Genomic DNA, 24,223 nt, shown 5'->3' on the forward strand with positions numbered 1-24,223 from the left:
CATAAAATATCCAATTAGCCAATCACATGGCAGCAACAGATGCGGCCTGTGGACATGGTCGAGATGATCTGCTGAAGTTCAACTCTAAGCAACATGGGAAGAAAGGTGACTGACTGTGAAGGTGCCATGGTTGTTGATGGTCTGGCAAGCTTTCATGTTGTTTATGTCAAATTCTGACCCAATGATTTGACCGTCACAGCAGAAAGCAAGACTCATCAGACCAGGCATTGTTTTCCAATCTTCTGTTGGTGAGCTTGTGTTAATTGTAGTCTCAGTTTCCTGTTCTGAGCGGGAGTGGCAGCTAGTGTGGTCCTCTGCTGCTGTGGGGTTTTGACATGTGCGCTCAGAGATGCTCTTGGCTGAAAGAAAGTAACAGGACATGCCTTTTCATGAAGAGCACCTCATCCTAAACAATCAGAACTACTATTGGCAGGAAATCCTCCACTGAGTGGATAACTTCACCCATGGTGCAAAAGTGTCTAGCCTTGAAAATGACATTAATCCACCAGAATCCTGAGCCTTAGAACTTCAACAGTCATCATTAAATACTCTGCCCAAAGGCATGATGGGGAAACCTTATACACTCAACATGCAACACGTCACTATTGTATGCATTTTTTATAGATATAAATCAAGTTCAACCAAACATTAAATACATCGCCTTGTACTCTCAAGAGCCTTAGTCGTCTTCTCTTAGTTTTGCTGCAGCTGTTGCATAACTGCTGCCACCTATCAGATTTTAGAAATATCTCTAAATGTTTCATGTAATGCAGCACATTCATCTTGTTCTAACTCGTCTGTTTGGGTTCATTGATTTCATAAATGGAACATTTCACATATTTTCTGTCACCAGTCAAATATGTGTAACAATCCTTTGATTAGGTAAATACATTGAAGGAAGTAAACAAGATTGTGTCACATTTTTAATTGTTTGAGTGTATCAGCTGGAACTATAGTCATTCTCCTCCAACTTCTGCCTTCATAGCAAAGCCTTTTGGCCCAGAGGACTGTCACTTACTGGGTATTTTCTTATATTTGAAACATTTTCTTTAAACCCCAGGGATGGTCGTGCATGAAAAATCCCAGTGGATCAGCAGTTTGTGAAATATTCAGACCAACCCGTCTAGCATCAACAACCATGGCATGTTCAAAGTCACTTAAATCCCCTCTCTGATGCTCGGTTTGAACTTCAGCAGATTTTCCTGACCATGTGTGTATGATTCAAGGGGAGTTTTCAGTTGTTTTAAATGGGAAGAAGCCTGGTGAAAAGAGATACAGTGCCTATAAAAAGTGTTCACCCCTTTGATGATTCACCCTTTTATTGAATTTATAAATCAATCATATTTCTTAGAATTTGTAACCTGGCACACCAGATGGATTTTTTTCACACATCTATTTGGAAAACCACTCATACACAGCGTTTGGGAAAGGGCAGACCTTTGAAAAAAACTCAGAGGGTGATTGGATGAACGTTCTGTCTGTCACATCTTTATGGGCCAATCAGGGCAACAAAACACGTGACGTAGCTGCTACCGAGGTAGGCGCCTACACCCCTACCAAAGGAGTAAACTCTATTAGAGCTGCATAACGCGAATCATGGCGACTGTAGACATGTCAGTACTCGACTTTTTTCAGTTTTTGAAAAGAAAACAACTCACTGCTGTTCGCTGTTCTTCTTTTAACGAAGAAATGTTGTCAAGTTCTGATAAAACTGGCGCTTTATGTCTTTATGTCTTCCGACATAATTGCACAGCCTCTTGTTGTTGCTCGCTTATATCACGACTCCACCGTGCCTGCTCCTCGTCACTGATTGGTCCTGTCACTTTCTAACTGGGCCCAAACTGTTCAGATGGGAGCTTTGCAAGATGGATTTGCCAGTAAGAAACACGGAAACGGGCGTATCCATCTGCTTTGCAAGGTTATATAATTTGGCTTTTTTGACAAAAAAAAAATCATTGTTGATGTCAAGGGGAAAACAGTTTTCTACAAAATAATGCCAATCAATTAAAAATATGTAAGGTAAAATAAGTGATTGCATAAAATATTCACCTCCTTTAAAGTTACTGACCTAAATCAAAAGATGTCCACCTAATAGGTGCTAGTAGTCTCACAGTTTGTGAAATGGGGATCACCTGAGTGCAGTGAATGTGTCTCAAGTGATTTTAGTATAAAGACACCTGTGTCTGGAAGGTCCAGTCACTGGTTAATCAGTATTCCTGGCTACCATCAAACCGAGAAGACAAAATAACAGTCCAGGCAACTCAGAGAAAAGATTATGGAAAAATATAAGTCAGGGGATGGATACAAAAAAAAATTCCAAGGCACTGAATAGACCCCAGAGTTCACTTAAATCCTTTATCAAGAAATGGAAGGAATATGGCACACAACTGAGTGATTGAGCAAGAAGGAGACTAGTGAGAGAGGCCACCAAGACACCTCTGACTACCCTGAATGAGTTACAAGCTTCAGCAGCTGAGATGGGAGAGACGCTACATACAACAACTATTGCCCGGGTTCTTCACCAGACAAAGCTTTATGAGAGACTGGCAAAGAGAAAGCCACTGTTGACGAAAACTCATGTTAGATATCAAGTTGATTGAAAGGCATATGGGAGACTCCATGATCAAGTAGAAGAAATTTCTTTGGTCTGATGAGCCCAAACACTGCACATCAACACATAAAACACCATCCCCACCGTGAAACACAGTGGTGGCAGCATCATGCTGTGGGGGTGCTTCTCAGCAGCCAGCCCCGGAAGGCTTGTAAAAGGTAGAGGGTAAAATGAATGCTGCAAAACACAGGAAAATCCTGGAGAGCTATATTAATCAGTCTGCAAGAGAACTGGGAGAAGATTCATTTTCCAGCAAGCCAATGACCTGAAGCTTCCGGTAAAAGCCACACAGAAACGGTTTAAAGATGACAAGGTGGATGTTCTGGAGTGGCCGAGTCAAAGCTCAGACCTCAATCCAATAGAGAATTTGTGGCTGGCCTTGAAAAGGGCTGCTTAAGCCTGATCCCTGTGCAACCTGACAGAGCTTGAGCAGTTTTGCAAAGAAGAATGGAGTAAAGTTGCAGTGTCCAGATGTACAAGCATGGCTGAGACCTATCCTCACAGACTCAGTGCTGTGATTGCAGCCAAAGGTGAGAAACTTAATACTGACCTGAAGGGGGTGAATATTTAAGCAGTCACTTATTTTACCCTATATATTGTGTTTAATTGACATTACTCTGTAGAAATCTGTTTTCACTTTGACACTGAAGGTTTCTTGTATTCTAAGCCTTTTTTATAGGCCAGTCAGTTATTTCTATCTCTGTTGGCATAAAGTTATTGTTTGCAATTTTCCTTAGAGGTAAAAGTGAAATATAAGTCACCTTTTCTTGTCCTGTTTGTCCCAAAACTACTCTCACAACACAAACCACTGCACCAAAAACAGTTTCCAGAATGTTCAAATCAGTGTGTCCACTCTTGCCATTTCAGGGCAGCATACAGCACAAAGCAGAGCCTGGCACTTAAGCTGTATGAGTGTCTAAAAGTGGAACGTATTGAAATCTCTAAGTGATTGGATGTTAGATTACTGCTGCGGGAAAATAAATAGACTAAAGAGATTCATAAAAATGCATGTTGCTCAAGGTTGATGATTAATACACTCATTTTTGTGTTCCTTTTTATGAAATAACCATGTTTTGATTGATGTTCATATGTACATAAGCTCATCATGCCATGCTTAAGCTGACCTTTGTTTAACTCATTGTATTTTTGGTGGGAAATGTGTCACACACTGCTTGGTTGGCCTGCAGCTGTGTGCTGCTGGTAAAAGACATATAAATGTGCTCAGTTAAGGAGCTATTTTTCACTCCAATTCCATGTAAGAGTGGCAGAGTGCCATTATTTCACTTTATGTCAGAGTGTTTCTGCAAGATTTCTTATTTTGTTCTCGAGAACACAAACAGTCTCACTTGAGTTCACGGCCCCAGTGTTTTTGTATTCCTTTTAGCTCTGCCAGATTAACCTCAGGTCTTTGCTAGACAAATGTGCTTTTTATCCACCTCTCGCTTCACGACTATTAGAGACAAAATATGATAATTTTATTCTCATGGATACACTAACACTCAGAAAAACAAGTTATGCTAGTGGCTTATGGGACACACAGGGGCCGGTTTCACGGCTGTAAATCAATGTTTCTCTTTTGTTTACAATACTTGGCCTCTATCAAAAAGCTCCTACTCCTCCTAAGGCCTTGACACTTAAACTTGACAGTGTGCTGGTGTGATCTAGGAGTGTTTCACCCAGACAGCTCAATTGTATCATTTGATAGTGTTGTTTTTTAGCATGAGGCCAGACTCAGCACAGTCTTGGCAGGACTCAGATGTCTCAATGCCCAATGTCTCCCAGTGCGTCTGTGCCGGGCTCTGTGCCTTTACAGCCTCCCATCCATGTTCAGAAAATTCAAGTTGGACTAGATTTGTGTTTTTAGGTCAGGACAAGAAAGACAAGGATGAATTTAGTATCACAGTTGCTTTGATAAGGAGAAAGAACCAGAGTCATGCACTTGATTATTACCTTTTTAAATCAAATCATTTATTTAAAAGCAGCAGTGCATTCTATGTTATTCTTGCAGCTCCAAAAAGCCCAACATTTGTTGGCATCCATCATCGGTCCCATTTATTTAACACTAAATTAAGCATAGTCGCATTAAAAAAGCCATGTTTGCATAAAGTATGCGACCAGCCAACCAGCAGTGTGTCAACATGTTTCCCTTTGTTGTTCTGGAGTCCCACATGTTCAATGTTGTGCCAAAAATAACAGCTAATTTTCAGCTTAACCACCACATCGAGCTGCTGTTGTGCTCTCACTACATCGCCTCCTTTTTTTTTTTTTCTTTTTCCCTTCAACAAAACCATATCTGCTCTGTGAGTTAAATCACCGGCTGAGTGCTCGCCTTAATGCTCTCAAGTGCTACTGACTGGGTGCACAGCTCAAATCCACTCACTTGAGACTACAATCAGTATTCCATCAAGTCAGTGAGGTGCTGATTTAAACCTAGGGGGAGGGCGCTGAAAGGTATGGGAAAGAAAGGAAGTGCAATCATCGGCATGTGTGTGTGTGCACCTTTTGTCTGCATGTGAGTCAGAGGATGCAGTCATTACAGATTTCAGGGCCTCGGTGCGGTCTTGAGGCGATAGAGGAGATTAGATTGGAGTTATATCAGATTGAAGTTCTCTCAGTTTGTGCAACTTTTCTCAAAGAATGAGAAACTTAATGGATCATCTCAGTTTCTTTCCCTTCAAAGTTTACAAAACTGAAAATGGACTAAAAGTAGGAGGAAGTGAAAATCCTGCAGTGTAAGGAGAAATGTGTGGAGGTTATTGGAGTTAGAGATGGTTGCTGTTGGAGTCTGGGAGCGACATCAGGAGAAGGAGACGAGTGAGAAAATGAAGCAGATGGAGACAGAGAGGGGAGCTTTAGATTTATAGTAAGCTGAAGCTCTACTCATAATGTTCTGACAGGCCATCCGGCAGACACAGCCAAACGGATTCATACCAGCTGCCATCATTTCACTGCAACTGTGACGGGCTGAGGTGTTTGTCCATCACTCGCGCTCCCAGTGTCATACAGTTAACACTCCAAACATCCTTTGCATCTCTTAAACTCACTAATTAAGATGAAGGACTGTTTCTACACAGTATTGATATCCAGATGGGACCATCTGATCGTTAGCACAAGGGCTTTTAACATTTTGTAGATCCAGTGTCAGGTATTATAGTCACTTATTCAATTATTTATTTTCTACCAATATTAGCGGGGTTCAGAAAACTCTAATTTAAAGGGGGCGCAACAAAACCCCCACTTTTTTGTATTTTTGCATCTATAGCACTGTGCATAAGTTCAAGGCATGTTTGGACCTAAAATTGAATATGGTGTGTAATAGCAAGTTAGCCCACTGGGCAGGAAGTGAAGATTGGCACAACCCAGGTCACACTCTGGATGTCCTTGCCTATTACCATGGGCATGGGGAAATAATCTACACACCTTTATGTTGCTGTTATTTTGGATTTAGTTCATCTAAAAAGTTGACTGACTAGTTGGTGCCAATATAATAGTAATAGTCGAAATTCAACCCCATTCCTTGTGTGTTGCAAGCAACTATGGGCTGTGCATAACAGTGCTCATAAACTGAGAGCGCAGTTGCTGTACAGCTAGTTAAAGGAGTGTAAACTCTACGGAAACTGATGGTACTAAAAGAGGAAGGTGGACTCTGCTGAATGCAATGGAAAATATCAGGGAGACAGTTAAGATCTTAAAAGCAGACAGCATCTGGTGTACCAGTGTGTCGTGACCTGGCTCAGGTGGTCACAACAAAAAAGGGAGACAGCACCATGTCGCAGTTTTTAGAGAAGAATTTATTTGACAAGCAGACCAAATCAAACCAAATTAAACATTCAAGTCATATTATTCTTTATTAAACAAAATTAGACCAAATTAAAGAGTCTGTAAAAGACTTATTAGACCAAAAACCATCAAATTTAATATTTACACTGTGAAGTATGTAAATCAGTGAAGTCTGTAGTGTGTGATGTGCATTAGTGGAAATAATGTATGTGTAAATGTTGTGAAATGAATAAGGCTCAACCTAATCTAACATACCCTAACAGAAGTGTGTGATACCTGCTAGGTCAGAGAGGGTGAGTGTGTGACTGCAGGAGCTTAAGTGACTGCTACACAGTGGGCCCCAGTGTGTGACATCACTCCAATCAAGGAGCTGGACTCACAGCCACAGGTTGGAAACACTTAGCTGACAATTAACAGGATGTCATGGAAATCACACAGTGTCATCTTTAAAACCCAGATCAGAAAAGTCCAGAGAAAGTGTTACTTGCTATATCAGTGCTAAATAAATTCTCATCCACAAAGTCCCAGTTTTAACCTCTGTAGTGCACATTTTGTAAAAGCTCCAAAAGCTTTATATGTCAGCATTTGGCACCTGTGAATCCTTTTGTAAATCATTTTTTAATCAGAAATGTCTTGCTTGCACAGAATGAGCAAATATTAATGCTAGAAGATGCCAGTCTTATTTTTTTAAAACTGCACCCAGTTCACTGGTGACTTTCGATTAAATGAGACATTGCTAACCAAAAGGGGTATTAATGAGGACAGCTATGCAGGCACCAAGGCTTTTGTAAGCTTTAAAATCACTGCCTGTGTGCAGAAAATCACTTCTTTCAGTCCACTCTTCACAAGTTTCTCTGTGAACGCCCTTGAGTCTACTCGCCTCATTTGTTACACATCGACTAAATCAGCTGTGTTTCTTCTGCTACTAATACAACTTAAATGTGAGTATTGACTAAAATGTTTAATAGCTTTATGTCAACACTGGTACCTCCACTTTCCACTGTAGCGAGTGGCATTATAGTGGTCACATGTCTGCCAAATTTATGTCATTTATTCTGTAGTGGCAGAAAAATTCTGCTGTTGTTTGTAGTCAGAGCAATGCAATACAATGCAACCTAACCCATAAGCAGCGATAAAGATCCCATAGAGTAAGTACAGCCACCAGAAAAAAAAAATACTTTGTTCCTTGATGTTTGTGTTTTAGTGTCATTTTGGGACAGTTGCCACCTGGTTTGGAGAGTGGCTCATTCATATCTACATATGTGTTTTTTTTTCTATCTGAATCCAGAGGACAAAAACCACACAGCCTCAAACAAGCGATCTGGGTGCCAAACCTTTGATCTAGCATTCTGTGATTGTACAAGCCACCATATGGCTGCCAGTTCACATATTTTTAAAGGAAAATTCCACTGTTTAATCATAAATCCTCCATCAAGTTAAATGCTTCTTCTGAGAAAACACTGGTCTATTTAAAAGTTGTCTAGACATAGACAGTCTAGTCAGAAAACTGAGATGGAAATTATTCACCTGGAACTCTGATATCTGTGTATTTAATGGCAGCCGAAGAAACAGCATTTCTGTTGCCTTTGCTTAGAGATCAGATGATAATTGCAGTCTAGTCTGCCATCCTCTAATACTGTCTTTTGTGGCTGTTTTGTCTTTGTTGAAACAGAAACCATAGACTCATTAAGAATCTGCATTTTACAAGTCTTATTTGGGTGAATTCTACACTGCCTTGCTTTGCCTCAGGCAAATCAGTCACAAAAATATTTAACACTTGATTTAGACTTGTCTTATTTTACAAATAACTCCCTGTTGACTTGAGTTGAATCCCCCCAAAAATCAACATAGTATAAATCAAAGAGTCTCAAGTTTTTACCACACCAGTTTGTAGAGAAATTAACATAAAAATCAGAGTGACTAGAATTCTTAAATATCCCTGTACTTGACTTGCAAATATCCTGAAGAGCTCGAATGTTTTTTGTTTTGAGTCTTCCCAAAGACTAGAGAATGCAGACAAGGTGTGAAACACTTTTTGTATGTGTTGATAAGCAGTTGGGTTGAATATCACCTCCATATTAAATAGATCACACATCATAATTTTCCTGCCGTCTAATGGATTTAAAATTAATTGAACCAGGATTTCCTTAGAATGAGTGCAGTCTTTGTTTGGATAAATGGTGAGGAGCGGATTAAGGCAGGACTTCTGAATTAGTAATTGGAGTTAAAAAGACAGCGATGAAAGCGGAGGAGTGATGTCTCACTTTAAGTATTTCACTCCATCATGATTGTCTGTGCCGTCTCCCCGTGTGCTCTACTTCCTTTCATGATCAGTGGGCTGTAAAGGCACGTCTGAAGGTGATCCTTTTTCATCTGCATGTGCTAAGAAGATGAAAAACAAACGGGGAGGGTTTGCTTGGGAAAAATTAGAGGGAATACACGCAGAAATAAAAGAGAGTGATTCAGAGTTACTGACATAACGCTGACTTTAATGGAGCTCAAGTAAGAAGAAAGACTGTGTTTGCAGTGAGGTATGGAGGTGAAGCATTTATCCTGATATTGAAGCAATTAAGGCTGCATTTAGATTATGCTACAAGGCATGTCCATCAATTTACAGTGTTATATTTTACTGTTTCAAAGTGTTCGAGGGGGAACAGCTACTGTAATTCCACTCCAGTTAGATGTAAATGATGAGGAAGCATTTTTCAAGGGCAGCCTTCATTGAGTTTATTCAAATAGCACCTATCTTCTATACAAATCAAGAAATTACAACATTTCCAGAGAGGGCAGGACTACCAAAAGAGGCATTGGACTTGGTGATATGAGGGGGATCGTACTGCATTGTGTAAACTGTGTGAATGTTTGCTGGAGGAGAGATTATTGGGCTGTTTTTCAGAGAAATCTTAATGCTTCAGCATACCATAACGTTCTGCTATGCTTCCAACCATGTGGCACCAGTTTAGAGAAGGCCCCTTTCTATTCCAACATGACTGTACCCCCAAGCACAAAGTAAGGAGTGTAAAGACATGGTTTGATGAGTTTGGTGTGGACAAACTTGACCGCACAGAGCCCTGACCTCAACCCCATGGAGCACCTTTGAGATGAACTGGTACGGAGATTGTGAGCCAGGTTGTCCAACATCAGTGCCTGATCTCATAAATGCTCTGCAGAATGAATGGGCACAAATTCCTACAGAAACACTCCAAATCTTGAGGAAAGCCCTCCAAGAAGAGTGGAGGCTAACTGATTTCAGTGAAAATCACTGACAAACTTGTGATACATTTCTCTGTAGTGTGCAGTTCAATAGATTCAATAAAAGATGCTATAGTGAAGGAGAGCTTATTTTGATAGGGCAGAATGGAGTATGTGGTTTGTCTCCTTCCAAGTGCCAGATTTGTGTCCATTGTCTATCAGAACTACTTCACATTTGTTGCAACAACAAATAGATTAATTTAATCCGTCCCTCAGTTAGGGTTGTCTCAGACATGTCGCCTTCCTAATGTGTTCACACCAGAGGTGAACGATTGCCTATTTGCATGTATCTGAACTTGCAAATACAGGGAGTTTAAGCCCTTTATTTTTTTAGAGTCGCGCAAATAACGTGCTCCACTCCTGTCAAATCACGTGTACATGAGTGTGGAGAGGCTTCCGTCTCTCACATCAGGCATTTCAGTCAGTTGTCAACAAATGAGCTTGAATACACTGAGAGGATTTCTGTTCTGTATCTGCTGTGGAAAGCAGCAGGTCTCACCAAAAACCTTGAGAATAGAAGGCCAGCCCATTTTTCCCATGAGCTTTGTGTGTCTCAGAGCCAAAACTGATAGGAAAATGGTAAAATTGAGAGCCATTTTTGGCTTATTTTAACTTGTCAGTGCAGTATGCCACAAGCAAGGCAAACTGTTACACTTGTAGTGTTTTCCAACATAATAACCTGGTTTAGCATTTCTTTGTCATGGCTTGGTTTGTTTGGGTTTTTTTTTTCTCAGTTTTGCCAGCTCAGGCTGTACAATGAATCGCGTCACTTGGGAGACTTATTGAAACACTGAATGAGGTCAAACTTATGATGAAAGAGAAGGCTGTGACAGCCTAGACATGACAGTTCAGGCCAGAGTTGATGCACACCACAGGAAATAAGCATCCAGTTTGAAACAGACATCTTTCTTTTATTTGTATTGAAGAAATTCATCCAAATGTCAGCCTTTCCTTGCTTTATCTTTGTGTTATAAGAACCACAGTATTTTTTTTTGACTGCTTGACCCTGGCCCGCAGCAAGATTTGCATTGTGCTCCCAAAGCATCCCTCTAATTTGAAGCACAAAAATAAAAGCGGAAACGATAAAAAATTGCCCCTTTTTGGAAAAAGAAGAAAAATGTTTTCTACCAGCATTTTCTTTGCACGGTTTATCTGAAGCACTCTGGCTTGTTTTTCGGGATACAGTCTTAAGGTGTAGAGTAGTTCTAGGTTGCAATCACTTTCCACTGTTTACCCATTAAAATGTGAGTAACAGGAAAAAAAGGATGCTCAAAGCAGACATCACGGTCTCCTGCAAGTAAAGAAAAGATAAGAAAAGACATAGAATTCATTAAAACGATTTGTAAAGGTTAGAATTCTTTTGATTTATTTAATTCAATACAATCAAATTAAAATTCAGGACATTTTGTAGTTATTAGTGCTGTTGTTTCTTTTAGAGCCAACTTTGAATATGTGTGACTCCAGAACTCCAGATTCTATGTCCGAGTGTTTGTATTTATTTTATTATTTTTTTCCCAGGACTGTTTGCTAGTCAAATGACCCTTCTGTGCCCTCTAACATCCTGTTCCTTGTGTTTTTTTTCTCCCAAACACTCATCAATGCCTGCAACCTTTGTGTGTTTGGCTATTTGTTTTGCAGCTCTCTTCGCCTTAACTCACAGAGTAGCCGGGATAAGGTGCCAGCCCCAAGGTTAGCTCACCATGTTTCTTCAAATAATCTTGCTGGACATGAAATTGCTGGGGGCACATCCTCTGAATCCTGAACTCACTTGCTTATTTATAGAGCCAAACCCACCCCCCTTTTTCTCACACACATACACACACACCACCAGTAACCTCATGTCCCACGGCGGCGGCCATCTTCCTCCCGCCGGCCTGATAGAAATATGCAAACCACTTCCTCTGCAGACCTGATTTCACCTGCAGCCATGTCCGACATGAATAATGCTGAAATTCTTTGGCGTCTCATTCAGATTCAGCTGCCCTTCTCATAGATCCCTTTAGAATGCTAATGAAAGGCTCGAAGCTGAAATCCATAATGTTTTTTAATTAATCTATCAGTAATATATCCATCTGTATGGTGCACAGTAAAAAACGGGGTGTTTACTGGAGTAGGAGACGCTCTGCATGCAAAACTACACAGAAATAGAGCGGGTGGATCAGGTGGAGAATGCAAACATACTTCATCACTGACGTAAAATATTCAGCGTGACATTATACGGCCTATCAGTGACATTTTCACTGCATACAAACGACAACATAATAACACAAGTTCACTGACAACTGATGATCCATTCTCGTTATAGTGTGCAACCTGACATTTGTCCTGAAACACTTAGCTTACTCATTGATTAGATAATCAGCTAAACAATATTGATTAGAGATTGAAGGTCATTATCCAGCAAAAAGTGCAAAAAATTCTCTGGTTCCTGCATCATAAAGTGTCAAGCTATAAACACCTGGGTTTATCTTTTAAAGATTTAAACTGAATACACAGCAGACAAACAAAATCCAAGCAGGTATATTTCTGGGCAAAAACAAATCACTATGCTTATTATAAGCCACATTCACCAAACAAGTCCATATAGACATCTTTTTCAAGTTATAAAATGCAAAATAAAATGTCTGAAATTATTGTAGAGGGTAAAATATATCTGAAAATGCAGCAAGCAGATGAAACTTTTCAGTGTCTCTGAATAAGAGGGAGCTGATGTAGGCCTAAAAATCTCATTTAAAGACTCTCAACAAGTCAAATGTCCTTGCTACAGTGTATTAGGCCTGATTTTCCAGATTGTAGCAAGAACATTTTACTTTGGAGTGTCTTGAAATGAGATTTTTTGGTTTAAATTAGTACATCTTATTCAGAGACATTGAAAAGTTTCATCTGATCTTTGGATTCGCAAATATTTTTTACCTGTTACAAGCAATTCAGACCTTATTTTTTTCTTTTCATGTCTTGTAACATGATGTCCATCCTAAAACTACACTCAAATTCTCAGTCAGTGCATTTATGCAATTAAGTCAAAAACACACACCCCTCCAAAAGTATCGGCCAATTCCTTTATTTTTGCTGTAGACTGAGAACATTGGGGTTTGACATCAGAAGATGAATATGGGACTAGAGATCAACATTTCAGCTTTTATTTCCAGGTGTTTCCATCTGGATCTGATACACAACTTCAAACATGTGACTTACAGGTGTTTTTTGTTGCCCAGGTGTGTCCTATTACACTGCTCGTTCAAACAGTAAATAGTAATGTGTATCAGATCCAGATGTAAACAAGGCTGCCCATAGGAGGGGATAAAGCAGAAAGCCTTTGGGGCCCAGCCAAATGGGGGCTTTGGAGGTCAGCATACCATAGCCTGTGAAAAGTTAAGCCGTGAAAATCATATTTCACATTTAATCTGAATAATAACCACTCCTATGAAAACAAAAAAGAATGTTATTTGTCTATGCTGGAGCAAAATACTGCCTTTTTTAAAATGTAAACTTAAAGCACATTTTGCCCTTTTTTTGGTTATGTTTATAATCAAGCCATGATATGCACAGATGTCAGGATACCAAAAGATAAAGTTGAAATTGAGAGCTTTAAGATAAAATAATAAAATTATTGCAAATGAAAGGCAAAAACTTGCATAGAGGAATTAAAAGTGGCAAAAATTGGAGAAAGCATCATATAAGGGTTAAGAAAGGAAAAAAATGTCAAAAATGGGCAGTAGAAAACAGTGAAAAGCGATTAAAAAGTGGCCAAAATGGGCTGAAAAAGGCAAAAAATGTCAGTCAAAATGGTGATAAATGGTTGAAAAGTGGCAAAAACTTGGTAAAAGGGGCAAAAATGGTTGGCTAAAGTAATGAAAATGGTGCTAATCCTGGCTAACAGTTCGCACCAACATTGATCCAACACACATTTATTGAAATCATCAATTAATCTCAACTGCAGAGGGCCCATTCTCTGGGTTTTTCAGGGGCCCAACCAGTTCTGTGGGCAGTCTGGATGAAAACACCTAGAAGAAAAAGCTGATGTCAAACCCAGACGTTTTCAGTCTACAGCAAAAATAAAGGAATTGGCCTCACTTCCCTTCTTGTACTTGTCAAGGGGAGGGTATTTTTGACTTCATTGGATAAATATACTTGATGAGAGTTTTGTAGTGCACTTTTAGGTTGGGATAATGTTGGACAGACATGATATCAATTCAATAATTTTCATCTTTATTATGGGATCTCACAGGCCAAACAATGATCTGATTAAATGATCTTCAAATACACTCTTAATGAAATATTCATTAGAAGCAGCCTCAGGTAATTGCTCTGCTGATTGCAAGATGATGCAACTTGTAATTAACAAAGTACTGATTTTCCCATCTTGCTTTGATAAATTAATGCTTTGCACTTTCATCAATCTAAAGAGAATACTCTCCTTTGTGTTTGCCATACGGCATCAGTTAGACATCGATAAATCAAAAAAAGTGCATCAGCAGCAGTGTACTGTCCCAAGGCTCGGCTGATGTAAACCACAGAGAAAGTGTGTCATCACCCGGCGTGTTTTGATGGCATTCATGCCATGGAACGGGCGAGGGACATACGTGCTATGTTTGGCCTTCCAGCTGGTACGACCATTTTTAGTCCTGCATGTCCTCTGCTGCGCTTAATGAACTGGCTGCTCCGTGATCTCTCCCCGCCAGGCCAGAGGCTTAAAAATACCCTCAGAGGCAGAGCCTGTTGATATCCACCTCTGATCCTGCTAATCAAATTCTCCCCCATGTAGGAGAGGAACAAAAAGGAACTCCACTGGGCTAACCCGCTAACTAACAACATCACAAATCTTCATTTTATCTCCTGACCAGACCGAAGTCTAACAAACTTCCACTAAAGTACATCTCTTTTCCTTTTTCCCCAACATATTGGGCCGTTTTTAATTTCTACTTAGTCTGCTCTGAGTGCTAACACCAACACTCATATTACAGACCTCTCAAAGTGGGCTAACAATCCTTCTTTCTATTAGATTACAAAGCTTAATAAAGTAGAATGAGTCTGGAGATACTATCAGCTTCAGTTCAAGGATTCATCACATACCTCTGTGCCTTTGAATTTAGCTTGAACAATGTTACAGACTGAAACCTGAGCAGCTAAAGCTGATAGCTCTGCTACTCAAATGGGAATTTATGAGAATGTAACTGGATTTCTGAAAGCATGCATTTCATATTTAGGGAGTATTATTGAAACCTTTTTTGCTCAGATCTATTAGGTGTCCCTCAGCATTATATAAAAAAGCTTTCAATATATTTCTAGCAGATATAGATATCTTTAAAAAGAGTAAGCACTTATTTCACTGTCTCTCCTATTCAATGTAAACATCAAAACAGCACCAAGTCAGCAGCATGGCTCTAATTTCATATGTGCATAATGCATATTATATAAATGCAGTTGCAAATGTGAGAGGTGGTCAAGAGTTCATAGCAGCATCTGTAAAAAAGACCACACCATATGGCAGTGTGGGCTTGTTAAAAGTTTAGTTCTGAATTGAAATGGAAAACATGAAAAGCAAGAAAGTAAATATAGAAAATCTGTTCAGATTAAACTAAAAGTTGCTTGCTCTTAGATGACATCAGGGAGGCAGAAAATTTGGCGTTACCTCAAGAATAAGTTGGACAAGAAGAGAAATAGTTACTTATGGTTGCAAATACAAACCAAAAAGTAACATTTGTTGCCAAATAAAAAGTAAAATCTCCTCAATCTCAAAGCCTCTGCTTTCTCCCATCATCTGATAAACTCTCCCTACCTCCAGGAACACAGGTGATTTTTGTTTCTTTAACTGGTGAAGCCAGAGGTTGGCATTGAACAACTTCTAGTCAACATTTCCTTTTGGTATGGCTTTTACATCTACGCTAAAGGCTGTTGTTTCTTTCCTCCCTGGAGAGACATCATCCATCTGACGAATCTCAGCTCCACAGAAGACCGTGCTTAAAGTACCACTACTTTAGTCAAGCTCCCTTCATCAGTATAAGCCCATAAAATGAATTAATTTTAAAGTGATTATCTCACACTGAATATAAATGAAGTTTGCCAAATGTTGCAGATTGAGAAAATGTAAAAAGTGAAGCTTTGTCAGGTCCATAAGAGAAGAGTTATGGGGTGTGGTTCAACTCTTTCTGACATGTTTGAGGAAGAAATGTCACTGTTGGTTTACTTTTTACAGTAAGTCAGAGAAAATAAATATCAAAAGTGCCACAGTTGTGAGCTAGTTTTTCATCTGCAAATGAAGTTATGCCCTATTGAAGGTGTCGATATAGAACCTTTTACCTGTAAGCACTGAATCCTTGTGATACATAATTGGTCAGTACAGCTTGGACTACAAATTTAAATGGAAACAAGAAGATGTAACATAGTGAAAATCGTGACCCCTGTGTGTAGATTAGGGCTGCTAAATTGTGTCAAAAATCATAATCATGATGATGTTGAATGGTATTGAGATCATGATTATAAAATCGGAATTACTCAACTTTACATCTACAACATGGATTTAATAAACCTAGAGACTTTTAAAAACAATACATGAAAAAAATCTGAGTGGAATTAAACGTACACTGAAAATGATATATAATAATAATCAACAAAAACTTTTATAGCTGAAGTATTTCAACAACCAACAAACTCTTACGGCATGACAAATCCAATGATGAAAACTATAGGCTGTAGCACAGTTATTGTTTAATTGCAGTTATCTTGTTTTCATGTTTCTGTGAAGCTAAAATCATGATTTGCTCCAGTGCAAATTCCACTTCTCCATGTAAAATCAGCTGATAATAGGGCTGTCAGCATTTATGCATTCATCATGAATAATTAAGGTCCATTGATTTTTTTAATCATCTTTAATGATGGTGCTATATTGTCCCTGTCAGCACACTTTGGTTGAGCCACAGCAGCATCTCCCTGCAGCCACAGTGATGTAAAATAAGCCCACCATTGCCCCTTAATGTCTCATTTCACTTTAAATATTTACAGACAGCTCAGTGGACATGTCAAAAGTCACCTTCACCTTGAGATATTAAACATTTACCTTGTTACTGTTAACCTTGCAAGCTGAAGGATTTCGTGCCTGTCATCAGGCAGATCTATCATGCAAAGCTCCAATCTAAAATGATTGCGCCTGGTCCAAGAACGGACCTGACCAATCAGCATCATATGAGGAGAACAAGATTGTAGCTGCAGGAAGGGGTTTCGTTGTGCCAGAAGTCAATAGCAGTGGCTGCCGCCAGTGAAGACGAGTCGACTAGTGGACCAGTCGACCAGTGAGGACTCTTTTTGCTTAAAGTCAACTAGTCACTCATCACAAGATTAGGCAATTACAAAGCCTAATGTGCAGCCCTTTTAACTGATTTAGTTAAGGTTTTTGAAACTGTAGACCACAGTTTACCAATAAATGTGCTTCATCACATTGGCATGTCATACCAAGCAGCATCATGGTTAGCCAACTGTTTGATTGGCACTGAGTTCAGATGGCTGTATCCACCTCTTTTCTGGAGGTCCTAAAGGCTCGCCTCAAGATTCAGTCTTAGGACCTATTTTATTCTGGTATGGTATATATCATATTAACCTTTTGTTGTTTGCGCTCGTACCAAAAAATGTTTGTAAGCTGCCTGTTCTTAAGAGAATATGGATTAGGATTTTCAAAATATATGAACTGTTGGTTACTGTAAACTGGTTACCCTTCTCCTTGAATCAATCATGATTTCATCAATGACTGACTAGTCAGAGTCGAGTTGACTTTATCACATGAAAGTCAACTTTAAACATTCTAAAGTCGTGCAACCCCTAGTATAGAGGCAGTTTTATCTGACCTGGACCATGTTTCTTTATTAGATAAAGAGCAAGGAACAGCACTGAAAGCATTTCATGACGGAAAATATGCTTTTGCTATTCTCCTGACCTGCTTCAGCATGAGTCGGCAATAGTTACCTGCAGGATTTAATTGTAAGAGAAGATATACTTAATTATCCCCGGGACGGTTGGGCAGTAGTGCACTCAAACATACTGACATGTAAAAAGAGAAGAAGCAACTGTACATACAAGGTCTAAAAATGTAAATATAGGCTTTAAATAATTAGTCTAAAGTTCATAAAGCATGAATACTGGACCCCAACTATTCCGTACTATGAAAATACACTTTGATATGTACAATGAAAGGGCAATACACATAGCAAGCTAGAAATCCTACCACGCTAAGGCACAGCTGGTATTTACAACAGCTGATGGTGGTGTAGCGATTAGCTATGATGTATCAATAGTATAGCTGCAATTTTATCAGAACTGGTCCAGATTTCTTTATTAAAACAAAAGCAAAGACATGGACCGCAACCTTGTCTTGGCAGAGAAGATGCTTTTGCACTTCTCCCGACTTGCCCAGCATGAGTTATATCTACCAACAACCTGCCTGTCAAGCTCAGGTTACTACTGGAGCTGTGCATGCCTTATCGGTCTGATTGGCCAGTAACGCATGTGACAGAACATTTGTCCAACCACCTTATAAGAATTTGTGAATGCAAACACAAACACTTTGAATGTGAGGTTTCCTAGATGGCATACCATCTGGTATACGATGTTATTTTACTGCTCCTTTATTTTCTTCTTAATCCATAACAAAATCATTTTTCCTAGGTTTAGTTTGTGTTTTAATCTTCAATCTACCTAGTATCTTACTGTCTTTCAAAATAAATGTAGGTCTGTATCCAAACAGGGAGTCAATTTCCCTCTAATTTAGGACAGTATGAAAACCCAAAAGGAAATAAAATGTTAAAATACTAAATAGTAGAATTTAAAAATGTGAGGGGATAAAAGGGGAGATTAATTGTGATTAACTACTTAAATTCTGGGATTAATAGCAAAATCTGAAGCATTAGACAGCCCTAGTGAATAGACAATACTTCATCTGTAATGCAATGCAAAGTGATCTTACACCACAACTTAGATAAAGTTGAACCTTTGACATTTATTAAGGTTTTATACCTGGCATGGTTTGACTTAAAAAGAATTCAAAATTTTCCACCAATAGTGACTGAAATATTCATTGATTTTAGAACTTTTTAAAGTAAAAATGAAACACCAAAAATATTTTTTTTGTTTAAGGTTATGTAGCGAGGGGAATGTTAGGGACAATATGTAAAACTACACACACTTGGCTACAAACACAATCCGATCTCTCCAGATAAAACCAAACCTTCCCCACAATCTGTGTCTGTCTTTATCTCTGTCACACACAAACACACATGTATGTTCTGCCTCCTCCACCACAGTGATAATTAAGTCCTCTGATTGCACTGTATTATGACAGAATTAATGAAGCTTTTAATGAAAATTAGTAACACTTGGCTGAGGCCCAGTGTATCAGACATGCTTAGCAGCAGGCTGCAGCGAGAGGAGTCAGATAAGCAGCAGGGCAAGCCTCCAGCTCACTGAGATAGAACCCAGAGAGCCACTGAGGCTGTGCACAGCGTCTCTGAATGCACCCAAAATATCACCATCCATGCACTGCGTACGATCTGCAGGGCAGTGCTTTACCCAAGCTCTAATGATAATAGGTGCTCTAACTGTTTCAGCGTCGGTCTCAGGGGAAAGTTTATTCCCACAGGTACATCTGGTTGGCTGCATGCCACTGCAAATATCAGTGCTGCATTCAAAACTGGAAAATCAAACTTTGCTAGTTGTGAAAAGGTCAAACTTTTTTATCTATCAGATACAAAATGGAATTATTTAGTGTCAGCAAGGAAGATAAAACTTCACATTGGCGGTTAGCAAGCTGCACTGTTATCATTAGTAAAAGATAAATTCACTGTCACACGAGAAAGAGAAACCTATTTCCTGTATGAACGAGACCTCTCACTGTCTTTTTGCTGTACGGGGAGTAAACAGATAATTCACAGCCAAGTCAAGAAGCAGCAGGATTAAGTGCTTTGTCATCTTGATCTTGAACAAGTAGTCTTTCAGGGCTCTGTGCTGATCTGTGTCTTCCTCTTTGAATCCTCCCTGAATAGCTGTGTGTCAGCCCGGCTGCAAGCACGGAGACTGTGTGGGACCCAACAAGTGCAAGTGTCACCCAGGCTTCACCGGCAAGACCTGCAACCAAGGTAAGCCCTCGACTGAAGCAGCACCTTGAAATGCTGACTGTGCAGATATGGGTTGCACTGTTAATTTGTCTTCACAAGAAATATTCAACAAAAAGAGACAGAGAATCACATTGCATGGTACAATTGATGGTGTTATAGCATGGTATTAAAAAATTAAGAGAGAGAACACATTGAAATGTATGTTCAGGTGTTAACAACCCTCCTTCTGCATGTGAAACAAGCCAGTGATGGCATACTCACAGCCCAGATTGTTTCTACTGCATAGCTTCAGTACACACGTTACACGAAGCATACAAACACACTCACCAAATGGACAGCTGGGTTGATACATTCCTTTTCTATCTTATAGTATGAGTTGTATTCAGCCTCTGCTTCCATGTCTTGCCACTGTGGTTCTTCCCGGTCCTTCAGCCCCACTACCTTGTTGTTGCAGCCTGACTTCTTTTTTTTTCATACTATATTTTTATTGAAGTTTTAGTTCTTTACAACAAAACAGAACAATTAAAACAAACAGGTCATCCATCAGTGGTAGTACAATACAGTTCATTTTTCAAAAAAGTTAAGTCAGGGTTGCTTTTTCCAGTGTCCGGGTATGACATTAATAGTCCATCAGATCTTCTAAATGTGTGTGTATCGAGAGTAAGACCTTACTAAACATTTACAGGCAGACGAACCATTATATTTGAGTTAGTCACCAAAAAGACAAGAGGCACAAACTAAAATTACATGTGTAGTTATACAGATGACAATGCATACCAATCATCTGTTATAATAAATTTATGTTCAGAAATGTCATCCATTTGGACCAATATCTACTGAATTCATCGAAACAAAGTCTAGGTATTTGTCCTGGGAATTAAGCGTGTAGGGTAAATTCCCTTAATATATAGTTCTGAAACTATCATCCAGTTCAAGACCTAGCACTGATTTAATGGTTTCTATTACATCTGATCAATATGGTTGAATAATTTGGCAGTCCCAGAATATATGAAAGTGATCAGCAAGCAGGTTACTACAATGCCTCCTGCAGCGACCAGATTCTGGTCCGCAATTGTGAAGATATCTTATTTTGGGAGTAATAACATACCTTATTATATTCTTCCAAGAGAATTCTCTCCATAAATCAGAACCTGGAGGTGGTAAACTGGGTCTTACAAATGTTTGACCACTCGTCATCACTCAGTGATATGTTTGCTTCTCTCTCCCATTTAGTTTTTTACATACTCAGTAGACAGATTCTTCGACAACTGTAGGCATGAATATATTTTTGAAACAGCTTTCTTGTGATTGTTACCCTTATATGCATCAGTAAAAATATTGATGAGGCCCATATTAGTAGTGTTATGAGATTTAATATTTCTGTTAAAGTGGTTCCTAAGTTGTAAGTATCTATAAAGTCCCTCCTCTCCAAATTATAGATACCTGCAAGAAACTTTTCAGGCCTGTACTGCTTGAAGTTAAGCAATATGATGTAATGCCCTTCCAGGTCCACTGCTTAAACCTAGAATCTAGCTGAGCAGGTCTAAAATCCTCATCGTATGCCACCCATCTTAACGATCTTGCACCCCTCTCTTCCTGTAGCTGTTTACATTCTTTAAACCAGATATTTAGAGGAATCATTGTCCAGCTACTTAATTTATCTGAGTGTAGTTTCTTCAGATTTTTATCTCCTAAACAGCCTGACTTCTTTGGCTGGTGGAAAACTCACTCGTTTTCTCTTTTGGTCTGTCAGTTGTGCCCTCTTACTCCTCTCTGCCATCCGTTCCCTGTGGTGCTTCCTGTTGCACCTGGATCTCTTTTAAGATCATGCATAGCATCACTTACCTTACGAAGCAGATGGGTACGCCCATTTCCTTGTTTTTCACTGGCAAATCCAATAAAAGCATAGCTTGAAGCATTGATTTAGATCGATGTTTTGGCCTTCCATCGATCTGATTGGATAATCAATTAACCAATCGATATATACTTCGATTAATCGTTACACCTCTACTTATGACCAAAAGGTCCCTAGGTAATACTAATCCTGTGCGAATAGGGCAAAAGTCAATGCAATTAAAACAAGTGTAAAACTAACTAAACACCACACTTGAAATTAAAATACACACAGGAATCACACCAAATTAATCCACATGTGTCAAACATTATGATCAAGGGCTTACAAATAATTAAAAAGCCATTGCTGAAACTGCATGGCTGTAAAACTTGCATGATGGCAGCCTTCTATACAGAATATGCTCTACTGAACATGAGTGATTTCTTCCTAAACTAAATGATGTTAATCAATGCTGAAAAGTTACAGCATTGGATTAAACACAGCCTGGCGCACTTGTCAATCCTGTATTTGTGAAGAAAGTAGAGTTTTGTTTTGTTTTTTTTTCATTGCACAGCCAGTATAGAAACAACTGCTATTCCTAGAAGCAGAAAACACACCCACTGACAAGCCCCTGCAGTGAGGGATTGAGGGGTAATCATTGTTTATTATGGCCAGATCTCCAGGACTACACCAGTGAATTAAAGTTGCCATTTACTCCAGGAGAGGAAGCCGGTTTGCCGTCAAGCTTTCAGACGTGAGCGGCTTTAATCACAAGGAGAGGAGGAGGAGAGAAGGAGAGAGGGAGGGATGATTCAGCTGGAATGGAAACGAGTGGTGAGGCCATGTTGAATGATCTCAGGAGTGCATCCACTCCTGCGTAGATAACATCTCAATTACTGACCTGAGATAACGTGGCCTGATTGAGAGCTACCGATGCTATTGAAAGCGTGTGTGGGTGTGTATATTTGTGTGTGGGTGTGCTTTAGTTTTTGTGCTTTTTCATCGCAGATTGATTGAACATGTTGAAAAGCTTCCCAGTTAGACGTAAAGTTGACATGCATCCAAGCAGCCTGAAAGTACTTGTGGAATTCACGCCCTCAGACAGGAATAGGATAGTGTGTAATTAAAAACAAGGGTTGGGGTGGAGGAGGAGGTGGGGGGGTGTGGGTGTTGAAATCCTTTCCGGAATGTTCCAAATGACTCATCCTGCATTTGGAGGCTATAGGTGGCTCCTGTCTGCCCAGCCAGACGGCTCTGCTTTGTCTTAATCTGCAACAAAGCGCGGAGGAAAAAGGATCTGCATCCCATATCCAACTACAATGGACTTCACTGCCAGGCATTCAGACTGCAGGCTTATCTGACAAATACGATTCCAAGAGCTTTCAAGATGAAACTGTACTTTCAAGTGTCCATCGAACCCCTCCGTTTGTCCAATAATCTTGAGATGTTTGATGGAGCTTATCGTTTCAGTCTCCTTTGAGTGGCAGACTCGGCCTTTCAGCCTGTTTAGATGGAGATAACCTTGGGTTCTGTTTTTAGCTGGCACATGCTATAGAAACCCATCTAATTATGCAGAAGCCATAGATTGGATTTTCTCATTTAAATGCAGGCTCCGTTAGACATTGATTTGAGGTTTACTATTGATGTGCCAGGTGGCTGATGTTTCGAAGCGTTCTAATATCCTGCCCCCTCAGAGGCTCCTCATTCATCATCAGGAGTCGACTGGAGGAGAGGAATCATTTGAGAGGATTCATTTTCTGACCTCAAAGCTGTTAGAAGGTCAAGTAGTGACCTGAAGACACAGTAAAATATGATACAGCACTTAACTGAATTCAACCAAACCAAATTACCTGCAGGGACTCTTAACGGGAAGTAGTTTTATTTATTCATTTATTTAAGAGGGACAGAGCACATTGATGAACATAATTATAAAATACATGTGTAAACATGCCAGACTTAGCAAAGAAAGATCAAGATTTTCTGCCAAACCATATCAAACTGTACTGAACCACACTACATTTTGGAAACAATGTTACAGTGCCATTTAGCAGACACTTTTATCCAAATCGACGTATATTTGAGAGCGAACGGACTACAAAAGAATTTAGATTAGAATATCATCTGATAGCATAGTGTGTAGGGCAACAGTCTTCAAAGTGTGGGGCAGGCCTTCCCTGAGGGGTGCCTCAAGACTTCAGTGGAGGCATAGAGCCATAAACCACAAAAAGGTGATTTTCTTTGATAACTTCTGTAGTGTATGGGACAAATTGGACAGATTTATAGTTAATGCAGAGACTTTGCTAGAGTCGACTTTTAAAAGTAGGATTTCCCTACATTTGTCCTGATGGCCACAGCGAAGATGTACAAGCTAATAACAGCATAATGCTTTGTAAATCCTGAGACAAAAGCACCTAGTCTAGTGACCAAAACCGGCAGAATTTTTTGACAAGAAGTAAAAGGAATATTGGTCACTGATGGGTCTCAAACCCAGACAGCCTCCACCAGTGCAGGTTTTGGGCACCGGCAATGATCAAAATTGAGGACCAGGCAGGCTGAAGGTAGAGGATGATCTGCTGTTATGCAATCCTGCATAAACTTTATAGATGCAAACTCATAGTTCCCACTTAATTAGAGTGTAGAGCATAA

The 24,223-nt window shown here is 39.5% G+C and overlaps 1 protein-coding gene across 4 annotated transcripts in view; it reads left to right on the top strand.

The window, feature by feature from the left end:
- npnta (nephronectin a) overlaps positions 1-24,223 on the top strand; it is a 100,434-nt gene that overhangs the window by 19,134 nt on the left and 57,077 nt on the right. For 2 of the 4 annotated variants that reach the window (XM_041784873.1, XM_041784875.1), the window contains exons 3-4: positions 11,282-11,332; positions 19,672-19,764. In XM_041784873.1, coding sequence (XP_041640807.1) covers positions 11,282-11,332; positions 19,672-19,764 — 144 coding nt within the window. The remainder of the gene's footprint in view (positions 1-11,281; positions 11,333-19,671; positions 19,765-24,223) is intronic. The other 2 variants (XM_041784874.1, XM_041784876.1) reach the window with 1 other exon arrangement.

This window comes from Cheilinus undulatus, linkage group 4, assembly GCF_018320785.1.
Source record: "Cheilinus undulatus linkage group 4, ASM1832078v1, whole genome shotgun sequence".
NCBI classification, from domain to species: Eukaryota; Metazoa; Chordata; class Actinopteri; order Labriformes; family Labridae; genus Cheilinus; species Cheilinus undulatus.